Source organism: Seriola aureovittata, chromosome 4 (assembly GCF_021018895.1).
Source record: "Seriola aureovittata isolate HTS-2021-v1 ecotype China chromosome 4, ASM2101889v1, whole genome shotgun sequence".
Classification (NCBI taxonomy): domain Eukaryota; kingdom Metazoa; phylum Chordata; class Actinopteri; order Carangiformes; family Carangidae; genus Seriola; species Seriola aureovittata.
In genome coordinates, this window is record NC_079367.1 from 21,048,626 (window position 1) to 21,067,905 (window position 19,280).

General features: G+C 39.5%; 1 protein-coding gene across 3 annotated transcripts in view; it reads right to left on the reverse strand.

Annotated features, from left to right (window-relative positions):
• Positions 1-19,280, reverse strand: part of pitpnm3 (PITPNM family member 3) — an 89,000-nt gene that overhangs the window by 60,928 nt on the left and 8,792 nt on the right. For all 3 annotated transcript variants that reach the window (XM_056374056.1, XM_056374059.1, XM_056374057.1), the window contains exon 2: positions 6,606-6,701. In XM_056374056.1, coding sequence (XP_056230031.1) covers positions 6,606-6,701 — 96 coding nt within the window. The remainder of the gene's footprint in view (positions 1-6,605; positions 6,702-19,280) is intronic.

The window sequence follows — 19,280 nt, forward strand, 5'->3', positions numbered from 1 at the left end:
TATTTAAATTCATGTCATCAAATAACAAATCTGGATTAACACACAGCAAATTTGTCAACAGCTCATATCAATAAACAATATGACAATCGAGCTGGCATTCGCTCACGCAGCCGGAAGGCTCATTCAGCTGTGATAAAAAAATGAGACTTTCCGTCCTTCTGCACAAACACGTGTATTTAAATGCATCAAGGGGTTAACAGAGATTGAATGATGCTGTGGGGTGGGGGTGGGGGTGGGGGTGGAGGTGGGAGAAAGACAAAGTATGATTTTTCATTTTTATTACTACAGGCAAGCGGAGAGCCGCAGGAATTCATCTGATTCTTAGTGAAAAAGAGGAAGTGAAAGCAAACCTGCATAAATAGCCCCAACTGTTGATGACCAGTGGCAACAGCCACGAAAGAGCTGAAACAATGAAACACACTTAAAAAGTCCATTACACATATAAAGATATATGTTTATGAGACAACACCCCACAACACAGAACAGACTCTAAAATCGATTTTTGCTCGGTGAGCCTGATTTGATGCATTGACACAATTTGTCACCAGAATTGATTCTATTATTAGGTTTAAATGATCGGTCATCAGTGCCATTTTCTGAAGTTTTTCTTCATTAAATTTTCACAAACACAAGGCTATAGAAATGGAAATATTGTCTTCAAATCACACAAATAAAAAACTGACACTGTTATCCTCAACCCGAACCAAAGCCAGATTTCTCAGCATGAAGCATTGTTTCATCTTGTTATGCAAATATCTGACATCTGCAATCTCTGAGCGTTTTCAGGAAACTGATTAAGATGAGATGGTGCTAATGGCTAAGTAAAGAACAAAATACTGAGAAGACTATTTAGGCTTGAAGAAACTATTCAGCAAAAGTCCTTTTGTTCAGCAATAACATAAAAGAAAATAATTGCGTGGCGCTCTTCATGCTAAGCTGTTAAAAGGACTTTATTCTGTTGGCTTGTTCAAAGTAAAACTTAAGATTGTCCATCGTGTTTCTGCATGTGGTCTCTTCACAGACACCAAGCTTCAAACAATTCAACAGCAGGAAAGTACATTCCCTGGATAAACCGCTAAAAATAGAAATCTTGACCTTTTTTCTGAGAATGGATGATTTGGATTTTGCTTCACTTCTTTTAATGTGAGCTTCAAATGTCTTGTCGTCTCCGCTCTTTCATTTCAACAGTCTCATTTGAGAGCTACTGGGTCCTGACTGTAGATAAACTGGAGCTTTACCTGCCACTGGTGGGAAATGAACATTGTATACTTTATACAGTGGAGGTGAATCTGTAGGTGGACAGGGCACGAAGCCACTCAATATCCTCACTTCTATCTTTCTGCGTGTCTGCATGTTGGCCTGAGACTCTCTGCTCCGACAGCAGTCTGTGTTACACTTCTTTTCATTGTCACTGCAGGCCAGCTCAAGGGGGGATATGTGACAATGTGACAAACCGATTGTGTGTGTGTGTGTGTGTGTGTGTGTGTGTGTGTGTGTGTGTGTGTGTGCATGTGTGGGGCTTTGCTAAGGGCAGCTGTGCGGATGTCTGAGGGGCTGATCAGCAGAGATGACAGCATCAAACCATCCAGCCAACAGCTGTGTTGCCTCCACACCAAATCATATAAACACTGTCTGACACACAACAACATCAGCTGACAGAAACTGGACCTCAGTTTCAATTCTCAGAAACAACACATGTGAATGTGGATGGATGTCACATCTGCTCAATCTGTTTTACAGTAAAACTCACATTGCTGATATCTTAGTATCTGTAGAGACATTTTTGGTACTGACCAGAGTGATTCATTTTATTTGTATATATAATTTAATACAAATTTGCCTAAAACGTTTTTTACAATCCCATCTATCCTTAGACTTTAGTATATTTTTTATCACTTTCTTATTTAAATCACAATTTTACAAGGTATTTTCTTTAGGGAAATTCTTTACAGCTGCTTGTGTTTACACAACATATAAGTTTTGAGAATTCATTTTGTATCAGCACTAATATGGAAAAATGTCAAGTGTAGCGTACTAATATTGTAGCCGATGCAGCTATGATAATTAAGGAATCAAAGTAGTTGGACAAATTAACATATCCTTAAATAAAATCAAGGTATTTACCATTTAATTGCAAACCCTTTATGATCAATGACTTAAGTCTAACAGGTCTGAAGTCTCTGAGCCAAAAGCTCCTGATGAGGATGTCAGACCTGTACTGCACCCATTTTCACTTCTTAGTCTGATCTTCAGGAAGTGAAACAAATGATCAGTTGGTTTGAACATGTTAGGACATAAAACCTCTGTGATCATAAAATAACTTCCTAGTTGTTTAAAATCACTGCCCTGCTGCACTCTCCTAAAACTGGTGGAGGATGTATAAAAAAAGAGTTACTAGTCCTATATTATTGATTCAATATGATTGTGAACATCCAAAAAAAATGAATTATGAAAGTCATCCCTTGAACCTCATGGTCGTTGTTTCATTTCAAATCTAATTGGCTGGATTACAGAGGAAAAACAACAGAAAATGTCAAACACTCATTTTGCTCATAAACAGCCGAGCCTTTGATCAGCATGCAGCAGCTGCACGCTGCCGCTGAAGGACACTGACGTGTTTCAGAAAGTGACGTCAAGAGCATCAGAATATAGAATGTCTACACATTTGAAATCAAATCCCAAATTTCTTGTGCGTAGGATGAGCCCCTTGAGATGCATCATCTCATTTTCAAGAGGCTCCTGACAGGATATCACATTCATATTTATTACATCTACAAAATAATCTATACAGAGACAGTGCATGAAAAGAAAAATGGTGAAAACACACGCACACACACACGCACACACACACACACACACACACACACACACACACACACACACACACACAAAGTGATAACAGTAACAATAACAGTCAGGTTTTATCTTTTTAGAGGAAAACTGAGCAAATTCCTGACAGTCTTCATTCATTTTTCCTTTGTTTTCTCTCCACTGGGTTATACTGTGTGGATGAAGGCATTGATCATAACCACATAAATAACACTCCCCCAAGCTTATTGTGATGGTTTGACTGGTAGGCTCATAAAATGACAAACTCCCCCTCAATCACCCTTTAATCCTATTCTCTCTGTTTCTCTCTGCTTTTCTATAAACAGCTGAAATGACTTTTTGGCTAAAGAAAACATATTTACAGTGCAGAAATAAAAACTGCCATACCAGTTATATGCAGCTGAGACTCACAGTCTTACAGTCAGCAAGGGCCTATAGAGAGCCATCATTTCAACAACCTTTTATGACCTTGCTCTGGTTTCCCTTTTAAGGGAGACATCCTTCATACCGAGCATATGTTTGGAATAACTTGCTCTGTTTCCTTTCTGCAGGACACAGCTCTACTTTTCCCCTGAGCCCAGACAATAAAGTCAAACAACAAGCACAAGGAAAAAATCAGCCTTTAAAAACCTCCTCTCTTCTTGGGTAGCATGTTTTTTAATTTTTTTTTTTTTTTTACAAAATTAAACTTGCTTTGTTATATTTCATCTTTTACTGTTGCTCCCTCTTAAGGATTGGAGCAGCCATGCTTTCATGCGACTTGAAAGGATAATCCAAGGTTTTCTGCAACTAATACCTCAAAAACACCAGCCTGCCACAAAGTCCCTCCACTACTGTGCAGCAGTGAAAGATGGTAAAATGAGATATGATATATTTGGTCTCCGAAAACCAAGCTAGCAAATAATAAACCAATTAGGGAGGAGGGGAAAATGGCCTGAAATGGGAACAAAAACTGAGTGCTACCTTCACCACAAGCATCTGGACTCTAATTCAGGTCCCCTGTTGTGTTCAAGGGATCATTCATAAAGGTATGTCATTACAGACAGATATGGAAACTTTGACATTACTGATACTACTCTGCTCAATTCATGACTGAAAACCAAAACAAGCATATTACACATTTGATTAGTTAATTCACTGATTTAAAAAAAAAGATAGAACGCTCCCCTCTCTGTTTGTGGGGGTTATGGGGGCTTATGTCTGTTTGTTAAATAGACACGCTTGCTTATTCGCTCTCTTGCAGAGAGTTAGATATAAATATTCATGCCACTGTCATATCTATCTGTTAAATGCGAACGCTACAGCCAGCAGCCGGTTAGCGTAGCTTAGCGTAGAGACTGGAAATGTCCTGACTACTTCATGGCGGGGCACAGAGAGCTTCTTGAGTCTCTGCTTTTTCCCTGCCACGACAACTCAATCGAACGCCAATGTGTCATTTTTACACTATATTTTTGTTCAGATTAAAGAAACTAACTATAACATGTTCATTTGTGAGCTTTCAAGATACTAGTTGGCATATTTTGTTGCCTTTGGACAGAGCCAGGCTAGCAGTTTCCCTTAACTTCACATTTACTAAACATGAGTGGTATCAACTGTCTCATCTAACTCCCGGCAAGAAAGCAATTTAGCACACCGTCAAGCAATTCTTTTCATTTTTGAACTAATTAACATGAAACATAAACACAAAAATCAACAAACATCAAGATAATGTCTTTGCTTTTGCGCTATCGCAGAGTCCCATCCTATGCCATTCAATTAAAAGAGATAAAGGACCTCTCTGTTTATCTGTCTCTTCACATTCGGTAAAGAAATTTCATAGCTGAGTGTTGAATCTTGTGCTGCCGATAGCACGAGGATGATGAGGTGCATTTCCTCACAGACAACACATGCACATGTTATCTTTCTCCAAGCAGATAGCCGCCTCGACACTGGTCTCATAAAATGCATTTCGAGCAACGCACAGCTCAGCTCTGTGACAGCTGTGATAAGGATAAATATTTCATGTTTTCTTGGATTGTGTGCAATGAACATGCCTTCTTTCTTCTTTTTTTTTTTGGCAAACAGAATAAGCATGAGAAGGGAGTGAAGGTAAATCCAAATTAAGGGAGGCCAGAAAATGAAAAAGATTGAGGCAGGGAGAGAGAGGGAGAAATGAGATAAGGAAGAGAATGATATTCATCAAATTTCCATGAACACAACATGTGACTTTATAACACAGCACATAAAATGTCCTCCAAGGTAATGGAGCAGAGCCTGTTCCAGACGGCGTCTCATCTGCCTCATTTTGGATGTTTTATATTATGTTGGACACCAGAAACCCTCAACACACCCTTAGCTATTGACTGACCTAATGTTAAATAAGAACATGTTATAATACTAACACGTACTTGATTAGTATCTCTACCGTCAGTCTCTCTGGGGATAAGCACTTGGGGTGGATAATTGCTGGGACAAGTATTCCACTTATTCTCTGATGAACTCCCTCTGGGACCGTGAAAAGGCTCGTAGTGGAATATGTTCTCAACTGTGTCTATTTCTGGTCAGTCTGACATCTTGAATACACTTACAAGAATCTTCAGCTGTGAAGGGGGATGGTGAAATTAGTGTAAAACATTTAAGAATGATGAAAGTTAATTCATAATCCATTTTCTTGCCCATTCTGCGTGGTTCGTTCTGAAACCAGACTCTCTTCTGAAGTCAGATTTCACCCAGTTTAGTCATAACCACAACAGTGCACAGATATCACCCCCCCCCCACCACCACCACCACCACCACCACCACCACCAGCACTTAATTGCCAGAAATTCCCCTGGGTCTTGTGATTCGTTCATTACAGTTGTCCTAAATTTTTCCAGCTTTAAAAAAACAAGAAACTAGTCCATGTTCACCACAGGAAGTTCACAACCTGTAACGCCCCGTAAGCTTGGGCTTCCCACACCTCATACTGTCCTGCCACTTTTACTGGAGATAAAACAACTAGCTGATTAACTGATTAGTAAATTGTCAAAAAAAAAAGTCTGCAACTCACTGAGTTAATTTTCCAAGTAAAATGCCAAATATCAACCAGTTTCAGGTTCTGACAAAACAAGACATTTAAATCAGAATAATACTGTGAAGGGTTCTTAGAGCTGAAACAATTACCTAATGAATCATGAGTAAATTGACAGAAAAAATGTCTGCAACTATTATGATGGCCAATTAATCATTTAGGTCATTTTCTAGAATAAAAATGCCAAATGATCCCAGTTCCATCTGCTCAGCTTTTAAGTTCTTGTTTAATTTTTTAATTCTTCCCCTGCATTGTTTGGCTGTGTGTAGAATCTACATTTCTTCCAGACGCTGAGGAATCGTCCTCCTTTTGTTTCTAGACGCTGACTCCAGCTCCTTCTGGCCTCCTGTCCCCACATACTAATGAGGACCTGGACATGTCAGCTGGTCCTACAAGTGCTCTCCTGGTCAGTATAGATGCAGTAATAAAATAGTGCTTACTGCTGTGTTTGTTATAGTCTGCTTGACCAGTCACACTCTGCACCAGAGCCGGCAGTACCTGTAACCTGCATTTAGAAAAACATCTCCTATGCAGCACCGAGATTTACTCTCAAAAACTTGGAAACAAAAGCAGAACCCGTGGCAATGACTACAAGTTAGATTTCTTTAAGATCCTGTGATGGAAAAGGGCTATAAGGTCTGATTAAAAATGCTCATACAGAAGCTTTGAGACCGTTACTGGAGGAAAGACGACAGGATAAAATATCAAAATAAAATGGAATACTAACCTCTGGCGTCAAAGAACTCCTCATCGGAGCTATCAACTGATTCTTGTGCGATATTCTGCAGACACCAGTGAGAGGCGCTGTGCTTTCTCGACGAACCTGTGCATCAGAAAAAGTAAATAAGACAGAAATTCTGCTTTTAGACTGGAAGAATGACAAGAAGGGTCATGCCTTTAATCACAGAAGTCAAGGACCGTCAAATGAAGTGTATTTATATTTTTGTTCTTTTCTTTTTGCCTTTCGATTGATGGCTCTTAAAACTCTAAGTGAAAAGCAAAGCGTGAATGCCCCAGGTGGGGGATAGATGGCCTTTTGAGTGTCACAGCAGGTGAAAAGACCCAAATGGACTTGCCTTTGAGTAGTGTCATAGCACACAAATGTCTCAGCGAGGAAGCCAGGCAGTGTTTTTATGACCTTCTGATACAAGAGCAGGGATGAAAAGGGATTTAGAGCACTTTCCATTTGTTGACAATATTCACTCTCAAGAACCCAGATATAAAACCAGTGCAAACAACAGAGAAAGGCAAATGATTTCTTAAAAATCACTGAGGCAGAAAGTGGCTGCAGCAGTCGGGTGAAACTGACAAAGAAAACGCTGATTCTGTTACTGTTGCTATTAATAAACTCAACCGGGTAATAATAATGTAGTTAAAAAGAAAACAAAACAAGATTAATTACAACATGCACATTTCTTCAAGTGCCATTTTACTGAACTTTCTCAGGGTTTCAATTTTTTATCATTTAATGTGTTTCCCCAAGTTTCTGTGATGTTTTCTTCCTTTTTTTGGGCCAGTGACAAGCTTTAATAAGCCGCCTCCTCTCAGCAGTGCTGCACTCTGACGATTTAGCTGTAATGAACCTCATGTTCCTCCGCTGGCCCGGGGTCAAATCATGAAGCTTCATTTTTCCCATAGCCTGGGTCCACTGCATCCTTACACACATCACAGCAAAGACATAATGTGGCTAACTCATCAAATGTTTCGCTACGAAATACGAGACCCAGGAATATGGTAAAATCACTGCATTACACCTACTCTCACATAAATCACGGGAATTAGGCAATAGTTAAAAAAAAAAAAAAACAGCCCAAATGGATACATTTTCTTGCTTGCAAGTGATGCAAGATCGATCAAGTAGCCATGCATTGTGACATATACATCTGAATGCATGCTACAGAGAGTCTGTTTGCTTATTACATTGTATGCATGTAATTATTTACTCTGTGCTGGAGGAGCAGTTTCCCTCCTGGGATAATGAACAGTTTCCACCCATCACATTTCACACAGTGTACCGCCCAACTCCAGCTCAACTCCTGAGCTCCTCTCTTGCCCCCCCCCCCGTGAATTTCAAAATGGTCTCGCTAAGAAACGCGTCCCCAGAGGCTTTGCTTGAAATGTGTGTGTTGTCGTCTCTCCCCAGCAGTGTCACGACTGGGAATCATTTTCAAAGAGATAATGCAGTACAACAGCAGAGATGGTTGATATCCCTGATAGCAGCTAGGTAACTTATAACACAACGGTTTGTTACTTCTGTTTGTGTATTTCTCACACACACCAACCATATTAGTAATTTTGTCCCTTTCAAGGTGGAGGAAAAACATTCTGTAAAAAGATAGAATTTTGCATTCCTGTCAGGAAGCCATGAAGAATCTACAGACACACACGCACGCACGCACACACTAACACACACACACACACACACACACACACACACACACACACACACACACACACACACACACACACACACACACACACACACACACACACCCATAGAAGTTGTCTTGTGATACACATACACATTCCTTTCACCATGCAGATCTGGACTTGGAAAGACACAGCAACGGTCTAGTCATCACTTCCTGTTTTAATATTAAGCCACACTAGCCACTTGAGCCAACACATTAGTGGCTCAGTATAGCTTTGCTTTGCTGACGAGGAGAATCATGACATCCTGGTGAAATATATGCCTACAAAGTTAGGCATGAGACGAAGCTCTCTTTTCAACCTTTGACTTCGCAGCTACTAGTCGCTGCCCCTCAGTGAACTGTTCTCCGGGGGCTCCAGGATCCCTGAACCACGACAGAGCTTTTAACCCTGTCGTCTTGGCCTCTGCTGAATGAGTGAGTACGCTCAGGTGAAGATGAGCTCAATCCTTGCATTATTATTTTAGTATTTATTGTGCATCAGCCAGCAGCAGCACTGCCGGCCAAAGCAGCATTTTTCCTGCACCTTCCACAGCCCTCCCTCATACACCGTCCCTGAGCACAAATCTGTGTCGATGAAACCACCAGTGAACATACACAAATTATACAATTCTTTGCTCACAAAGAAATAAGCAATTACTGCACGAAACATCCAGATGATTACTACTCCACCCCCATAATTAGACAAAATGAAAACAGGAGCTATAAATATGTATGAAATTCTCAGCAAACTCTTCACCAGAACACAGGTAAATACAACAGGTGGAACCACACGTCTATTATGTTGTTGCTGTTGTGTTGCAAGTGCATCAGAAGCATTTAGAGAATGATATACCTGCTTGTGGTGCATTTATGTTTCATGCTTGTCAAACTGATTTCTTGGCAGTAGCATGGCCTTTAATACACACACACAGAATGAAATACAGGATGAGACTGAGGAGAATCTCCATCACAATCTTAAGTAGTCTCTCCTTCACTGAATGTGACAGTATTTGACTATCCACCTTCACATAAGCGTAGGAAATGTCAGGTTATGATGTCTGCAATGCACACTTGAATCAATATGATTGGATGTTCCTGGCGACATAGAGCTGTGAATGTGCCAATCATTGTAAAGCACACCGCAAACGGCCGGAGTGAATCAGCCAACATTAGCGTGACTTCACTGCTCTGCCTGAACCAACACTGTGTTTCATTATTTTAGTTTTCTTTAGTTGTTTGGGTTTTCTTTAGGTTCTGTTCCAAAACTGGATCGTGAATTTTCCGGTTTCACCTTTCGCTCTGCATGCAGTTAAATGATGCAACAATAAGCGGCAGATTTACCACTCAAAACGTAATGAAATCTTTTTGATACAATTATCAAAAGATTAGGTCTTTGACTTCATACAGCGCTTCACAAAGCAGGCCTCTTAGTTCTAGCCAGCCATTTTTCTGGCTCCTGCTGACTTTATAAAGTTTCACGTTGAGCTTTGTGAAGGGGGTCTTAACTTGATGGTTATATACCTGATGAAAGTGCAGGTTACATCATGCTAAAAGACTGAAGCTAAACTATGTGTCTTCAGAAAAAGTCAGCATTGATGTAGAATATATGGAAATAAAGACACAGAATTGTTTTATATCAGTACAGAGCTAGTTAGTTTCAGAAATATAAGGTCAAATCTAAGGCTTTCATTTCATTCTAACCCCATTTAGCTGCTTAGATCAGTGGTTCTCAAACTTTTTCACATCAAGGACGCCTAAACTGACACAAATTAGACCACGGACCCCCATTTGATGAGATTCTGTCCCCATCTGATATTTCATATCTCATGAATTTTTCCTAGGGGATAAATAAATGATCTATATATCTTATCTATCTGATAAGATTTTGCTTTTAGAAGTTTTATGACAGAATGTGTTTGAAACCATGACCAAAATAGTCATATATTCTGTCAATATGTCACTTATGGATGGAATTATAGTGAAAATAAATGATTCCCCTTTTTGCTGAGAAAAACCCAGAGAATCCCCTCAATGACCCCTGGTGGTCCCCGAACCACTTGCTGAGATTACATTCGTATTCATACTACATATTTTCAGATTGTTTCACTTTTATTGTTAAAAGACAATAACACTTTCAGATTGTGTTTGGCGAACTTAACATAAGATGTAAACACAAAATAATGTATTATAAAATGCCACTGGCCTTGGAAGTTAGACTGGGTTGTTACTGTTGTTGGCAGTAATCAAAGTAGCGTGACATATTAATGTTTGCAACAACTATCAGAACTGAAACAGCAGAACATTTTTTAAGGCTGTGTGGTTGCAATTTTCTGTATCTAATATTTGCCCCGTCACTCTCCTCTGTGCTTTCTACTGGACTGTGTGAGTATTTGAGAGAGCCATGCTGAGGAGGCATATGGACGGGAAGAGGCGTTCCTGTCTGCCACAGTGCTGAGAGCTCCTGTGGACACAGAGAGCACACTCTGAGTGTGAAGAGGAGCTGATAGGGAGAAATGCATGAGCAAAAGAAATCTACATTTGAAAAATAAAAACACTCTCGATCCAGCTATCCCAAGCCAGATGCCGCCCTGAACAACTCCCAAACAGCTCCCTACATCATGAGATTTGATTTGTTTACTTCCCTGTCACATTCCACCTCATGCAACCCTCCAACTGATCTTAAAATACCCATGTACTGTATATTCTGTGGATAATACTGCATTCAGTTTACTCCTGAGGCTATACAAGCACTTTGAATGTCTCATAAGGTTCAGGAAATCTAACCAATTGCTTGTGTGGCTGAAGGCTCACGCCAGCGCACCTACAACCAAGCGATGCATTCCCCACTGGGTAATGGAAATGATCGCTGTAGCTCCCTGCATGGCATTTACAGCACACTATATCCGCACAGATACCGAGTGAACGCTTGAAAAAACTGCAGATTATGATCACAGAACCAGCAGGACTGCAAATCTGAGCAGACCATCCTGCTTGTTTGTGGAATCCAGGACAAGTGTGTTGACATTATATTGGCAGGTCATTTTTTTAAGAGACCAAGTACTCTCCTTTTCACATCTACCAATCACTGCAAGTTGGCATTTTGATTCAGGCTCCTGTTCAGGAGACCAGTGCGCCTTCATGTAGATATCTCAGTCTTCATGACAACAAGACTTATGGTTTTATCCTAGATTTCACTAAACAGTTTATAGGAAGTCAACATTAGCGTAATCTAATTGTTGTCCGACGCTTATTAGGTATGACTGATTATCAATGTTCAAGGTTTTTAATAATTAACAATATCACTTACAAACAGAAAGCTGTGTGTGAATGGCTGAACAAGAGAAGTGAAGAAAGTACACTGAGTTGATGAGTATTTCAAATAATCACACTAACACTACTGTCATGTCAGAATATTACGTGTATTTTAAAGTAGGATTTCTACAGTTCTATCATATCTTATGGCAATGTAAAGGACCACAAGACTAAGAGTTTACAGCCACGCTAGCAGGTTTGTGAGGCTGTACCTCTTTAGGGAGATTTTATTTAATTTCATGGCAATCCATTCAATCAGTGTTAAGATGTTTCAGTCTGAACCACACGTTACACACTGTGTGTAGCCTATGCTACATTCACGTAATAAAATTAAAGTCTAAATCCTTAAAATTTAGTCCCATTGACCTGTGGACACAAACTGACTTTATATGCTGCTGTTTCAAAAATGCAAAGAGTGGTCTGATGTCAAAGAATTGAAGTAATACATCCAGACATAACAATATAGCACTGTATCCCTCTAATTTAGGTTTAATTATTATGGACAACAGACTTCAGTTTGCTCCAGGCACATTTGTTTGCTTTTTCAGGCACTTTTGTATAATTACATGCTAAGACGGGTCTACTGTAGCTTTCACAATCATACTCAACTTTCATGCCTTTTCTAACCCTAACTGAAATACAGTCTTCAAAAAAAAACGTTTTTGAGACTCAATTTCCAGTTACCATAATACATCATGGAAATGTTTTTTGCTGTATTAATACACTAATAAAAGATTTGTCAAAGAATTAGCAAAGCATGGTCAAGAAGAATGCCAATCTGTCATTTATTAATGAGCATTCAGGATGTTCCAGTCCTTCTCACTAATTAGACCTTTTATATTCCGTCTCACTGTGTTCAAACAAAACCACCTACCAAAAGTAACAATTGGTGACTCATAATTTACACTGATCCAATTGCTTTCGTCTGCAAAATTAAAGCATGCAAAATCTAAACAAGCTTATCTTTTGAAATTGAATGTGCATCTTGTGGGAACTCACAAGGAGAGAGGGAGAGACAGAACTTCACTGGGATCTGTTCAAAGAAAATCTGTGTGTAAGTATCTAAAAAGCTTCAGAGGAAGACAACACAGGGTCGCTTGTGATTCATCTCATCCTTCTTTCATCTCTTTCTTTCCATTATCCACTTCCAGCAGCGTATACACAGAGGCCTGCAGCCGGTTGAAAGAGTGGACTGACAGAATCTATTAGGCTACTGGAGCAGCTCCACTGCAATCACAGGTTATACCTCCTCTATCTGCCACTTGCATACAGGTATGATTCCCTAGCTCACACACACATGGCTGCAGTGCTGCACGTGTGTGAGGAGGTAGTGCTCAGATATTAGATAGTCAAATGTTTGAGTTATAATGAAGGACTGTCCAGTAGTATTGTCCCTTAAAATGCTAGACTGGTAAAAAGTTGTATTTTGGGGAAAGAGCGTTTAGTTTGGGGTTTTTCTTTCAGCTCACTTATTACTTTAAAGCTGTTCTAAGTAATATTTCCCACCACAGAAGGCATCTGTTTTCAAAAAACTCCGCTGTTCACAACCTATCCAGCACCAAACAGCAGACAGACATGGTTAAGAGACTAGCTGGCGAACATGGTGGAGAATTTAGCAATTGAAGAGTCAGATGTTTCCCCTCAGGAGTTGGTGGGGGAGCTAAAGGAAGAGTGAGCATTGGACTTACAGTGCATTCATCAGGTGGTCAGAAACATGATTCCCAATAAATGCTACTGCTGCACCGTGTCTGCTGGATATGTAAATAAGCAACTGTTTGCTAACAAGTCGTACCACCATGTCAACTGACAATATATTAGCTTTATACACATTTGTTTCTGCTGCCCCCACCTGCCTGAAAAATCAGTTACTGCAGGTTTAAATGTAGCGCTAACCCTTACCCTAAATATTTCTCAAGTTTCACAGAAAGAACTATTTATGTAATTTGGTACTAATAAGTAAATAATTTATAATAAAATACAAATAAAAGCAGTAAAATATGATAAAATTAAAATTATTTAAAGGGAAGAAATGAAAGAATTGGGGTAAAAAACACTTCAGGACAAACGTGATGAAATATGATGACATATGAATAAGATATGCCTTAAAAAAAATTTTAAAACTGTCTACAGACTGAGAGTCCAGTAAACCCTCAGACAAACTGTTCTATAGTTAAGGGGCATAATTAACCAAAGCAGCTACTAAATGCCTTTTAGTTCTGGCGACAGGAACAGCCGAGGCTTGAGACAGGGGATCTAAGGAACCTGGCAGGCACATATCTCATAATACTGTCAGATAGATAAAACAGGGCAAGGTCATTCAATGATTTAAACACCAAGAGCAGATTTGTGAATTAAAAATCCCCTCTGTGACAGACTGGTAGCCAATGTAAAGATTTTGAAGTGGGACTCTCAGTCTGGTTTTGCATCCTGCACTTTTAGACAGGATGAGAACATTGCAGAAATCAAATCTGCTAGAAATAAAAACATGTCTCAACTTGTCAGTATCAGCCTGATATATTTCAAATGATAAAAGGACACTTTGGGCACATTTCTTCACATTTTTGATCTGTTTCGTCAGTGGTAAATGCAACTCTCTCTCACTCTTTCTCTTTCTCTCTCTCTCTCTCTCTCTCTCTCTCTCTCTCTTCTCTCTCTCTCTCTCTCTCTCTCTCTCTCTCTCTCTCTCTCTCTTTCGCAGCCTTTACCCATATACTAAACTTAACACTAAAGTCTCAGTTTTATCCTGGTTGAACTGTAAGAAGTTCTGAGTCATCCATACATTAATGTGATGAATACATGCAATCAAGTTGTCAATGGGGCTAGAGTCACCTGGGGATACAGAGACATACAACTGGCTATCAATTGCATAACTACAAAAGTTGATGTGTTTTCTAATCACACTACCGAGTGGTAACATGTAGGCGATGGAGTCCTGAGGGACAATGTTAAACGATGGCAATATTGTGTTTATGTGTATTGCATTACCCACAAATACCCACAATGCCAACAAATCATTTACTTTTAATGTTAAATGTTTGACAAGACAATTTAACCAGATAAGCCAAAGGTACTAAACAGAAGACCAGCAAACGCTTCCTTTCCAGACAATAGAAACATGCTTAGTAAATTGGAATACCTCAAAAATACAAGATCAAATACAAAACTTTAACATGCCAAAAAAATGTTTACACATTTATTTTTGCTACAAAGCCACATACAAAAAATTATACCCTGAGTAAAAGAAACTTCCCTGGTCTAGCAGCTTATAAAGGGAGCAGAATTACCAAAGCCTGTAGCAAAAGGAAACTTATTGGGCTACATTTTTCACCATCAAATTGACTCTCTGCCAACAGAGGCCACCTGTTTTGCTTTAAGACTATTTGTCTGGCAGTGCTGATGATTTTAAGCTGCTTTAGGTTCGTTATGTCAAATAAATGAAAGGAGGGCGGTAGATGCTGCACATCTGTTGTTAGAGAAATCCAATTGTGATTTTAAAGCAATCTGAAAATATTATAAATGTATTACATTTTGGGCAATGGTTAAGACATAGCATAGACATAGACATAGTATTCTAGTATTTTTTACATTTTAAATTTTCCCAAAAAGATAAATATGGAGAATGTGTGAGGAGTCAAAGCAATATACAGGGTTGTAATCAAATCAATATCCAGTTGTACCTAAGGTTATGACTTTCTGCAGATGTGCCCAGTCTGCATTTATATATCAGAAAGCAAAATTAAGTTTTCTTTTTAAGCGAACATTAACACCGCAATAGGCGAGCAAAAAACATCTTTCATCTTACATGACTCTTATCATATGATATTCAGAGTGAGAGAAAATCTCTCTCTCTGACTCAGGTGATTTCTCATGAACCAGACCCTATAATTTATGAATCTATATGGTATTTTCCATTGATTCTCAGTGTAATTTGCACACTAGATACATATGATTGAAGGGAAATTCGATGCAGATACATTAACCGGCAGGGCAGCAATATAAAGGCAAAGTTTGTAGTGCAAGGCAGCTGTTGAAGACACTGAAATTATGTATTCAGGATAGTAACTCTGGGAAAGAAGAAATAGCATGCCTGCAGCTCCTGAAAGATTTATAATTGAACTCATTCATCTTTCTATCACACATATATGCCTTGACTACTCCACTAAAAACCATACTAAAATGATAACAGCAACGTAACCATGGAATGCACATCTGCCTCCAGCTGCACAGAGAATGAGATGGAAGAATGTATCCGAAACTTGCTTTTGCGCCAAGTTAAACTGAAGTATTTGCTAAATTGTTGAATTTTATGAAATATCAAAAGTAAAAAAAAAGAAAATAAAACAATGGATAAAGGCACCGAAAATACATATAAGAACAAGATATAAGCCTGTTCCATGTGTTTTTTCAAAAGGTTATTTAAAGGACGAGAAATTCTAAAGACAAATTATCTCAGAAATTGAATTTGAATGCCTCAGGCCCCACTTGGGTCAAAGTAAATTTTATATATGACAATCACACAGTTCAAAGGTTTAACAGTATTTAATCTAGATTTCATTATCTCGTAAAGTTTCTAGATGGATGGTGGTTCACTTATAGCGGGTCTGATAATCTGGTGGTTCATCACGCAGCTGGCTTTAATTGCAGCTGAATTCATCGTGCAGGTGGTTTTCACACAAGGGCATCGTTTCCAGAATGAATGCATAAGTGTTTCCTTCAAAATTGTATTTGTATCTCGAAGTGGCATAAATAGAGCGAAAAGCGTGGTAATTCCTAAAACAAAGTCAATTATAAATCCTCTGGAGTGGCAATATCAAAGTTGAATACTGCCTAAAATATTTAGTGAAACACAGTATCAACTAAGCAATGAGTTTCAGCATCTTGAAACATCAAATCTTCATGACCTTCAGGTTTTCACAATTTCACCATGTAGGGTTACGTTCACACCTGTAATCCACTGTTGCCTTTTAGTTATGTGCTATAGGGTTTGGTGGAAAAATAGTTTGTAAAAGGGCAGGAGCGCAGGAGCTTTCAAAAAGAAGTTGATTGGAAGACCCATCTGTCTGTCATATAACGTAGTAGGAGAGCACCAAAGAGGAAACACAACACAACAAGAAGCCGCAGTCTGAGGAGCTTTGAAAGCTAGTTAGCATGTCAGTAGCAAGAGGCAACCTCTGAGGCTGAAAAAATTGAGCCAAAAACTGCAGTTCCTCGAATGGCCATTTGAGGCTGGCTGCAAAAGCAAGTCAATCCCCATAGACTCCCATGTCAAAATGTCCAACTTTATAGCAGAAATTAACATGTTTACAACCTGGTACAAAAGACAGTTTTAGTCTCTATAGCTAATTTCCCCCTTCATGAAAACTTTTTATTGACATGTTTATTTTTGTATAACTAATTTGTTTAAATTGTATTAAGGTTTATGCATAATTCAGGGTGTGGCCACTTTGAGTGACCGGTGGGTGCGGTCACAGTCTGCCAGCTGTCTGCTAGGTGTCACCTCAGCTTTTTCAAGTCATTGAACGTGACCTTTAAGCTGGGTTTGTAGTGTTGGTGCCTTTTGGCGCATCTGTGATGCAAATCTCACACAGATAATATGGCTTGTTGTGCGGTTAATTGACAGAACGTGTGGGCGTTTTGGCTCCTGTATTTGTGTGAGTGAAATTCTGGTAAAATTTTATTTATATGTTAGCACTAATTAGCCGTTATCTGTGTCTCCGCTCACCGAACCTGGCTTGTTAGCTATGGGTGATGTCACAAGGACTACAACAATCTTTATTTAGTCTATGGTTGGTAGGTGATTCTTGCGTCTTTGTATGGCACTCGTATGAACCAAAACAGTCGCTTCTCAGTAGCTGCCCATGGTCCCTCCCTAATAGGAAGCTGATTGGTCGTACACAAGCGAATAGCCTGGAGCCTGGCAAGATGGCTTCCTGTTCGTGAGAAATCAAGCTGCCTCAGGCTGCATTTGGACACTCTTCCATTAATAGCAACAGACCGCCAGAAACAAAAGAAGGAAATGGTGCCTCATGTAGTGCTGAATAATAGAGGAAACGGTTGCCATGATTACCAGACAATTTGGCCAAATTTTGGAGTAGCTTTTGTATTATCCCACAACCCTGTGCAGGACTTGGTATCATCTTTTAGTGGAATCATACTGTGGAGATGCACAGCAGTGGAATTCAGTTTTATTATTTTATATGTAATTTTCATGCAATATCATGAGATAAAAGCAGATAATCACTATCAAAAAATATGCATAACCTTGTACTAATTCCTGTGGCTGGTCCATGTTGCTCTCTCACCATTTCATTGCCATTTTGTGGTCCACACCAAACTCTGAGTCAAAGCAATCTCACCTCAACAAGCTGGACTCAAATGCGAGAGTTAAGTACAACAGGTTTGGTTTCAAGACACAGAGATCCATTCCTAGCCAGAGAAGATCAGCCAGTAACACGGCCCTCTGTTACCACCCACCTCCTGTTATGAGGGTAATTCAGTATACATGTAATATATATGTACGCAAGATGAAAGGTTCCAATTTTGGTTTGTGAAATTGCTTCAATATGAGCTGAAGACGGTCCTCATAAAGTGCGCTAGGTTTTGAGAATAATGAGTGAGCCCTCAGCGTAGAGGATGGCCCCATAGGAGGAATTCCTCTTCATCAGAGACCTAATCTGCTTTTGATCAGTTGCTACCATCCTAAAGGAATTCTTTCACGCAAGAGCTTTATCTCTCATTGCCCTCACTCTTCTCCATACCAGATGGTCTGTGAGCTACACAAGTGCCAATCTTCTCATTTTGTAATTACCACCATTTAATAACCAGGGAACTCTAACAGCACTCACAAGAGCTACTGGTTCATATGTGACGGCAACGACTGTCGTCATGCACCGAAGAGTGGCAAGAGGGCTCTCTGATGATGCAAGGCACTTCCGAGTGAATATTGGACAAGCCAGAACACCAGAGAATGATATCTGCCACGTCAAGAGGAAATCCAATACGGTTTTGTTTTCTGTGCATGGAGAAAGGGGAGGAAATGAAAAGTGCCTCTGTCTCTCATTTCAACATGCAACATCCCCATGTAATGATGAAAATCACATGGAGATGACCGGACGTTAACAGATATACAGATACCCAGAGAGGGAAAGTAAAATATTGTGTGGAATCTGTTTATGTCCTGCCTCGGTGAACATCCTTCACAAAAGGTAAATAATAATGAAAAGTCTGCTGAGTCCTCTGTGAGCTGAAAATAGCTATCAATAGCCCGCCCTATAATTTAATTAAATCTCATTTCAGCACACAGTTAAAATCAATCTCGACAGACATGCAGGAGACTGATGTCTCCAAAAAAATGTCAACTCAGTCACAGTTTTACCTTCCAGACATTATCCTCCTGGATTACTCATCTGCACTGCAGCTACGCAGATCAGCACTTCCACTGACTGTTAATGGACTGCTACACTACAACTAGGTAGCAAACATCATTACTAAGCCTCATCTGTCTGTGCAACAATGACCACATACAGTATAGTATATTCTGCTTGAGGAGGACTGCATGTGAAGGTGCATTATAAAGTCTACACTTTACAGTCTTGTGCGTTTGAAGGAAGTAGGCAATCGGTTAACTACAGCTACCTGGTAGAGGAAAAAAGATGAGAACTGTCTATGTGGGTGTGACA